The 9,528-nt window shown below is 36.1% G+C and overlaps 1 protein-coding gene across 1 annotated transcript in view; it reads right to left on the bottom strand.

Moving 5' to 3' along the window:
• RAB5A (RAB5A, member RAS oncogene family) overlaps positions 1-9,528 on the bottom strand; it is a 29,120-nt gene that overhangs the window by 3,007 nt on the left and 16,585 nt on the right. The window contains exons 3-5 of the mRNA XM_082729140.1: positions 4,126-4,277; positions 3,695-3,817; positions 1,136-1,229 (exon numbers count right to left, since the gene is read on the bottom strand). Coding sequence (XP_082585266.1) covers positions 1,136-1,229; positions 3,695-3,817; positions 4,126-4,277 — 369 coding nt within the window. The remainder of the gene's footprint in view (positions 1-1,135; positions 1,230-3,694; positions 3,818-4,125; positions 4,278-9,528) is intronic.

The following is a 9,528-nucleotide window of genomic DNA, read 5'->3' as shown; positions in this document are numbered from 1 at the left end:
AAAAAATCCCAGATCAAGTTCATGAAGACGCACAATGAAAGCCATGTATGCAAAATCTTACCACATTGAAAGCAGATGATAAATTTATTGTAGACTTCCTCCCACTAAATAACTACTCCCTATAGGAAGTCATCAAGAGTGAAAATAACAAGTGCACTGTGTGATCTAAGTTACTAATCTGGTAAATGAAATAGAAAGGCCACAATTCAATTTAATGCTTGGTATTTCTTTAAAGGAAAGAAACATTGTAATTTCAGGAAAATAGCGAAGTTCTAATACATAGGTTACTTTGTGACTGGAAAAATATATTAGCACATCTGAATAAAAAGCACAAATTAAATCAAGTCCAAAAGGGGGTGCCTGGCTGGGTCCGTGTAACATGTGACTCTTGAACTTGGGGTCATGAGTTCAAGTCCCACACTGGGCACAGATTACTTAAAAATTAAAAAAACAAGCAAGCAAGCCCACCTGGTGGTGTCTTAATACCATTAGAAAAGTTTAAAAGTTCAGCCTGATTTGATGGATCTATTATTTTCTTGATTTCTGTTACTAGCTTTTCAGATGTGATTTCTGGGTGTAATCTTGTGTTCTATTTATAAAAAGAGCATATTGTCACACAATCCTCACAATTATTTCCCTAATAAACTTCGAGCCTGAGCTTTTCAGTAAAATATTTTAGTGTACAACAGTTAAGTTTTTTTCCTATTGAGCCTAAATGGGATACCATTAATTTCTCTCACTTAGTGGAATATATTCTGACAGTATTTGTAGCAATTCAGCCTCTGAACCAGCTGTTACTTGGTTAATTTGCATGACTTCAATAAAAGGAATATTTCTTACTTGGGCATAAGTCTGTGGGCGCCCCAGTTAATAAAAATGTTTTGGAATGAGAAGAGTGCTTGGTGCATGAATAGTGCGTAGACAATAAAATGCAAGAGCCACCAATGTAGACAACTTCCCTGATGTAGGACTTGATCAATCCCAGAACCCTGAGATCATGATGTAAGCCAAAGGCAGATACTTAACCAACTGAGCCATCCAGGTGTCCCAATCAAGAGTTTTTAAAAAGAAGACAGTTAAACCAAGTATGCCACAATGTAACTTGCTTACATCTACAGCTTGGAAAAAAACTTACCTATTGCCATGAATATTTCATTTACATTCATCGATGTTTTGGCTGATGTCTCCATGAATAATAAACTGTTGTCATCTGCATAGGACTGTGCTTCCTGTTTACAGAACAACAACAAAAAAATGATATACACCCTTTGCACATACCTAACTTACTTTTGTTAAAGAATAAGAAGCTTCTTTATTACCACTCCAACTTGATTACCTATTATCAGCAACTATGTAACAAGCAACTGTTACTAATGAAAGGTAAGAGAGGTAAGGGAACTCCTGTATGTACCTTTTCAAATTTCTTTTGCCTTAACTTCTTGCACTATCCCATTCTGATTCAACCGGTCTCACATTAAATTTGATTTCAAACGGTAAGTTATAGAGGGTGGAAAATTAAAATTTTCTTCAATCTCCTGGGGGAGGCTGGGTGGCTCAGTAGGTTAAAGCCTCTGCCTTTGGCTAAGGTCATGGTCCCAGGGTCCTGGGATCAAGCCCCACATCGGGCTCTCTGCTTGGCGGGGAGCCTGCTTCCCTCTCTCTCTCTGCCTGCCTCTTTGCCTACTTATGATCTCTGTCAAATAAATAAATAAATAAATCTTAAAAAAATTTTTCTTCAATCTCTATGGCACATTTTATTTATCATTTGCAATGAAATCAAAGGGAATCTAAATATCTAATACTGGCCTCAATCACTAAATGGCTAACTATATTTTAATTTTGAATATGTCATAAATCATTCCTTTAAAAATATTACTACTCTATATTTTTGTCATGCTTTACAATTTACACGTATTATTGCCTTGATCCTCAGGTTGTTGTGAAGAGCAACCAATTACCTTTCCCATTTAATGAAAAAGATGAGTTTCCTTTGAACTGTTCTGTGAGAAGGCCACTTCTGACTATAACTTAACTGTTCTATCTCCCCCTCTATGATGTAACCATCTTAGAAAGAATAGGTTATTATACCTCACATGATCGTAACCAGAATTAAATAAAATCACACGTGCAACATGCTCGGCTTACTACCTACTGGTGCCAAGAAATATTAGTTCCCTTTCTCAGCCCATGTACTCCATCAATAGCCATCATCAAAGACAATTTTCCCATCACTCATATTATATATATAAAATGACCACAACAGGGAGCCTGGGAAGCTCAGTGGGTTAAGCCTCTGCCTTCGGCTCAGGTCACGATATCTGGGTCCTGGGATCGAGCCCCACATTGGGCTCTCTGCTCATCGGGGAGCCAGCTTCCCCCTCTCTCTCTGCCTGCCTCTGTGCCTCTCTGCCCACTTGTGATCTCTGTTTCTCCGTCAAATAAATAAATAAAATCTTTTAAAAAAATAAAGATAAAATAAAATGACCACAGCAAACTTTTCTGACAGAGAAGCTTAAGGGGAAGAGAAAAGAGAAAGTTTAAAAATGTCTAACTAGAGACATTTGTTTTTAAGTAATTGTACTTTATCTTGTAGTAGGGATCTTTCTTAATTAGTTACATTAAATAACATATATTTTTTTAGCCTTTGTTATTGAAGGATCTTTTTTGTTGGTTTATTGAAGATTTTTTTTTCATTTATTCATTTTGAGGGAGACAGTGAGAGCATGAGCAGGGGAGAAGGGCACAGGGAGAGAGGGAGAGAGCGAGAAAGAGAGAAAGAGAAGAGAGAGGTTCCTTGCAGAGCAGGAAGCCCAACATGGGCCTCAGTCCCAGGACCCTGAGATCAAGCCCAGATCCGAAGGCAGAGGCTTAGGCAACTGGGCCACTCAGGCACCCTTTTGAAGGCCCTTTTAAGGACCATGTAAGTGAGCGGTGCCTGGTGGCTCAGGTCATGAGCCCAAGGTCTTGGGACTGAGCCTTATGACAGGCTCCCTGTTCAGTGGGAAGCCTGCTTCTCCCCACCCCACTCTCTCTGTTTATGTTCCCTCTCTCACTATATCTGTCAAATAAATAAAATCTAAAACAAAACAAAACAAAAACCACATAAGTGTAAGCTGTATGATGTATGTGTGTATGTTGGTATGTTTATGTGTGCTGAAATAAATACTGGCAGGTAAATAAAAAACGTTAGGAAAGATACCAAGGTATGTGGGGGTGGAGAGATTAGGTAAGAGCTGATCACCTTTTGCTTTATATATTTCGGCATTATTTGTCAACAATTACTTCTTTTGTAATTGTTTAGATCAACAAAATTTTTAAGAGATGTAGGGAGGGGGAGAGAGGGAGAGAGAAAGAGAATCTCAAGCAGGCTCCACACCCAGCGCAGAGCCTGATGTAGGGCTTGATCACATGACCATGAGTTCATGACCTGATCCAAAATCAAGAGTCAGATGCTTAATCAACCGAACCACCCAGGAACCCTAGTCAACAAAATCTTTGAACCAATTTATGTATTACAATGTGTCAGGATATCTAAAATTCAGATTTATCGTGAGAAGCATTACATTACATAGAGTAGATATACATTTGCTTTAAAAATTGTTTTCTATTATTTGCATGGTTTAAAAATTATAAATGTAATTGATATGTGGACACAGAAGAAAAATTTACAATACACATGTGCTTTCAAACATACCTGGAAATCGACAGCTCTTTTATTTGCAAGGTCAGCCTTGTTTCCTGATAAAGCTATTACAATGTTAGGACTGGCTTGCCTCTGAAGTTCTTTAACCCAGTTTTTGGCTCTGGCAAAGGACTCCTGAGAAACAAAGAAACAGCTATTTGGCACATGCTCAAAAAATGGTTAGGGAGCGCTTTTGTAACACAAGGCTTTGAAGACTCTTCAATGTGACTCTTGGAAAGAAATTCTTAGGACTATTATTTGTGACACTTTAATCTCTCTTTTCTTAAAAATCAGCTCTTCTAACTCATAAAAGCTTTGGCAGAAATGTCATGACTGGCTATCAAAAAAAAAAAAAAAAGATTTAAAAAAATCTTGAATCAAAATTCTGAATACCAAAAATGTATTTTAAAACTATTCTCATTGTTGGATACATTTCTACTTACCTCGTTTGTGATATCATATACAACTATGGCTGCTTGTGCTCCTCTGTAGTACATTGGTGCTAGGCTATGGTATCGTTCTTGACCAGCTGTATCCCATATTTCAAACTTTACTGTTGTGTCATCAAGACACACAGTTTGGGTTAGAAAAGCAGCTGAAAGAAGAAAATGTCTGGAATAAGTTTATCATTCTTACCCTAATTATTTTCGTAATACAGAGAACACCTGGAAACGTGATATATTGCATAGCACAGTCAATAGTGGCTTTAGATACTTGCAAGATCTGGGCCTCAAAGTTTGATACCCATATATGCTTATGTAAGACTTATGTAAGAATATACAGATATTCTTGAAAAACTGCATGGAGTGGGGAGGACACACAGAGGAAGGATTGGCATACCTATATAACTATCATCTACACTGTCAACACAATGTTGACAGTGCTCCATTCTCCTAGTAGTTATTGGCATATTTGGGAATTTAGTCCCATGCCTGTAACACTAAATATTTTTTGTTATAATATTTTCCCCTCAAAACACTTTTTTTATAATTGTTATAATCTCAATCTAGACTTAATGTGTTAGATACACTGTTATTATCTCCTAGCTGTTTCAATCCTTGTACAGATTTTTTTGCATTTGTGCTTTTTCATTAGTTCTTTTCTCAGATTTTAACAAACCCAATATCAAAAGGCACAAGCTCTACCGACTCAGCCAGCCTGACACCCCAAGAATGTATTACTTTATAGTGATATTTTTGCATTTAGGGTTAAGAAGTTGCTATCCAATCTTGCAAATTATGGTATCACTTATTCTCTGAACTGCTTGTTGACAATAGTATGAAGTAAATAGACAAATTGACAATAGTATGAAGTAAAATGTCCATTATGATCCTCTTAGTTCTAAAAATAAATATCAGGAAAAACAATGTAATGGATATTTACAAAAAATGAAAATCCATTAATTTAATCAACAGACTTGAACTTTAAAATAGCAACTGTTAGACTAAGTTTCTAAGTGTTGCTAGCTGGGAGTTTGACGCTGGACTTGATCCTGAGACTCTGGGATCCTGACCTGAGCTAAAGAGAGTTGCTTAACCAACTGAGCCACCCAGACACCCTAATTAGGTATCTTTTACATTAAATATAACATTTTTTTCCCACAGTATTTTTATCACCATGGTTGTTGGCTTTGTATTAGCAAATATAACCTCAGTTTTGCAAACATCTTAACTGGAAATGTCTTTAAGTAGATTCTAATTAATAGTTCTGTGAATTCTCAGAAGTGGCTAGACATAATTAAAATGTATTTGAATTCATTGAATTTTTTAACATACAAAGTTAAGAAATATCCATTTTCTTAAATCCTGTATTTATGGTAAAGAATTCCAAAAAAGGACTATGTCACTTTTTCAGTCATGAAAGGTTCTCCTGCAGAGTCAAGAAAAACCTCTTAAACCCTTTAAATTAAACCTCTAAAACAGTACTTCTTCCATAAAATGAAAAGAAGGAAAAAATGAATCACAAAATAAGCCATTTCTCAAGTACAGTCTGATGCACCTTTAAAAAAAAACAAAACAAAACTGATTACAATTTGCATTCAGACTTTCTTTTTCTATGACCACAAATATACTAGTAAAAACATTCATCTACACTTACATAAATCAACCTTAGGTTCAGAAACATAACTACTAGTTATACTGCCTCAAAGGAAATATAATCTGATTCTCAAACACAAAAGACATCACAAAAGATTACCAGTCTTTTATAAATGTATATACAAAAATGACAAGTAAAATACATGCAAAGAAATTTCCAGAAATACATTAAAAGAACAACAGCTATGACCAAGTAAGATTCAGAAACACAAAGCTATCACACCAGCAGGCTAAAAAAGAAAAATCATGTATTTAAATAAATTACAAAAAGGCATCTGAGGCAATATCCATTCCTAATATACATGTAGGAATCTTCCTCAAAGTTTATCAAGCGTTCTTCTACCTGTAAGCCTGAAATTAGCATTTTGATAAGAATACAGCTCTTAAGCAGTCTAAATCTAGAAACAAGTAAGACTGTTCACTTTCAGCATTATTTTTCATTATTTCAAATATCCTTAGACAGATTTTTGAAAAGAGATTACTTGTATAAGACTGACTAGAAAATGCAAAGGCATCAGCTAAAAAAGTGCAGATAATGAGTTCTTTAAATTGACCAGAATAGATTAAAGTCAACATCCTTAAAACACACAGCAATAACCAGGTTTTCAGTGTTATGCTGGGAGAATGAGTTCCAATCATATTAACAAAGAACAAGAATAATCAATTCACTCAACTCTTAGAAAGCATTCTTTATCACACCCTATTTTATAGCTACCACCTCTGTGCAATGAATTATCTTAACAGTTTTTGTAATCACTGATTTATATAATCTTTTTCTTCTAGACTGGGAGTTTCTTGAGAAATTATTGTTAGCTATTCTTCATATGCAACATCTAATAAAAATCCCAGGTCATAAAACTATTCAAAACGTTCACTAAATGAAGTTCACAAAAGATATGTGGCATTATTTGGGGGGTATCTTAGATAACATTTGAATAGACAGTTTCCAAATGGGGCAAAAATGACATTTCCAAAGGCCTCTACTCAAGTCATTATATAACTAACAACCATCTTAAACAAAATACCATCAAGATCTTTTTTAACTTGGTAATACCATAGTTTTGTTCATATGGTATGATAAACAGATTATAAGGTTGGAGGAGGAGAAAAGTACCAGTATTTAGCGGTGAGGGGAATGGGTCTTAGGGTACCTCAAAAACACATTAAAACAATTAAAAGTGCTGTAGGGCCACAAGAACAGAAATATTGTCTGTTGTGGGATAATCCAGTATTATTACTGATGCTATATACTGCAAGACCATCATGCTTCCTTAAAGATCTCAAGTTTTCAAATACTTCCCCCATAAAAGTCAGTGCAGTATAGCTGACATCTTCATATTCAATGCTTCTAAAATTATACGACTAGTTATTTATAAGGTTATAAAAATAAATTCTGACACTCAAAATATAAACTACTACATCAATACTGTTTTAACATTAACCACCACAAACTTACCTGAATCTGCACAACCACTTTAATTTATCCAAAACGTCTATTTTCTGGCTAAGAACCACCACACTCTTAGACCTCTTCATTTTCTCTTCACTTCATCACCAGCACTAGCAGTTGGTTTTCTTTTCGGGCCCACATTTCACAAAGAAACAGCTTTTATCACTTCGAGAGTTACTGTGTACGCGACGACAAGTAGAGAAAAACAAAGCTGCGTTGAGATGTGGGTGCTGGCCTGTCTAATAGGCTCCCTCTATGAGCTACATGATCAGTTCCTAATGGAAAGGCTGGCAGCAAGCAAGTAACATTTCAGTCTCAGCAAAACTACAAATTAGCGAATCATAGACCTTGTAGTCAGCTGTTAATAGCTGAAACTGTAAATGTTAAATCTGCAAATACCAAAGGCCTGTAACAGGTAAGACCTTCATAAATAATAAGTACGGAACAGACACTGTAATATACTGGACCAGAGAAAAAAATATACAAAAGGTTAACAACTAAGAAAAAAAAGGTTTAACCTAATAACTAAAATGAGTCTACAAGAATTAAATAGAAGGGCTTAAAAGAGAAAAATCAAGGAACCAATACCACCCCAACTTCTTTTCAAATTTTATAAGAATACCTTCTTAGAACTGACTATCCCATGAGACTATCAGTTTGATTACATTAAAAAAATTGAGACTTTGTCTGCAAACATGTATCATTACTCCAAACACAGGAGTGAAGACATTTTAGGAAAATTTCTACAGTGGATACTAAGAGATTAAATTTTAATATAGAGAGAGCTCATATAAATCTTAAAAAAAACTACAAAAGCATCAAGGATAAAAGTGTAAAGAAAATTTGCAACAGGAATAGAACATAAAAAGTCAACATCACTAGTAATACAGAAAATCATCCCTAAAGCAAAAAGTTGAAAAGAAAAGGGACATTTTTTTATGGGGTGCCTGGGTGGCTCAGTGGGTTAAAGCCTCTGCTTTTGGCTCAGGTCATGGTCCTAAGGTCCTGGGATCGAGCCCCACATTGGGCTCTCTGCTCAGCAGGGAGCCTGCCCCCCCCAACCTCTCTGCCTACTTGTGATCTCTGTCTGTTAAATAAATAAAAATAAAATCTTAAAAAAAAAGGCCATTTTTTACCTCCTATCTAAGCAAAAAGGAAAAAAAAAGTGTGTCACAAACATATTGCTGGTGACACTGTGTAGTTTTGAAAACAATTTTGCCAACACATAGCAAAACTATAAAAATGCTCATACTTGTTAATCTAACATCTCATGGAATCTCCAAAAGATGGTATGGGGAGCAGGAGAGTAGGGAGAACAAATCTTTATGCTTAAAGAATTTTTGTATTTAACAATTAGAAGCAACCTAAGTGTATAAATAAAAAGATACTGGTGTCCTGGTAGGTATATTAAGTAGCAATTCAATAAAAAATGGTTATAAAATGACCTGTTTAATGGCCAAAAAGTAAAAAAGAAAAAAAAATTAATTTAAAAAATATATAATTTCCTGATAGAGATATGGTACATCTATGTAAAATCATGCCCAAAAAAGCACAGAAGGGGGACACCTGGGTGGCTGGGTGGCTCAGTGGGTTAAAGCCTCTGCCTTCAGCTTAGGTCATGATCCCAGGGTCCTGGCATGGAGCCCCACATTTCTGCTCAGCAGGGAGCCTGCTTCCCCCTCTATCTCTGCCTGCTTCTCTGCCTACTTGTGATCTCTATCAAATAAAATCTTAAAAAAAAAAAAGCACAGAAGAAATTAAAAAAAAAAAAAAAAAAACAGTAGCGTCCTCATAGTAGGATCACGAATGTTCTCCTGTATGTAATACTCTGAGAAGCAGTAAATTTGTGGCCTTGGGTGGCTCTGTTGGTTAAGCGGCTGCCTTCGGCTCAGGTCATGATCCCGGCGTCCTGGGATCGAGTCCCACATCGGGCTCCTTGCTCAGCAGGGAGCCTGCTTCTGCCTCTGCCTCTGCCTGCCATTCTGTCTGCCTGTGCTCACTCTCTCCCCCTCTCTCTCTCTGATAAATAAAATCTTAAAACAAAACAAAACAAAAAAACCCTGAAAGGTAAGACTGTAATTGCCAGAGAAGAGCAGGGCCTTGGTTCAGTTTCTCAGAAGTAGATCATAAAATCCAAACTAGAGAGACTATTTGGAAGTGATTCACAGGAGAAACAAAGGTTATTAGAGACAAGGAATTTAATAACTGAGTTCAATGGATCTGGATCGAACTTCAAGATGAATAACCAATCAGGGAAAAGGATGGCAGGAATTAACAAAGTAGCATCAAGAACCAGGTAC

This window comes from Mustela nivalis (assembly GCF_964662115.1).
Source record: "Mustela nivalis genome assembly, chromosome: 1".
NCBI lineage: Eukaryota > Metazoa > Chordata > Mammalia > Carnivora > Mustelidae > Mustela > Mustela nivalis.
The sequence above is the reverse complement of the archived record's forward strand: the minus strand, read 5'-3'. Positions and strand labels throughout refer to the sequence as shown.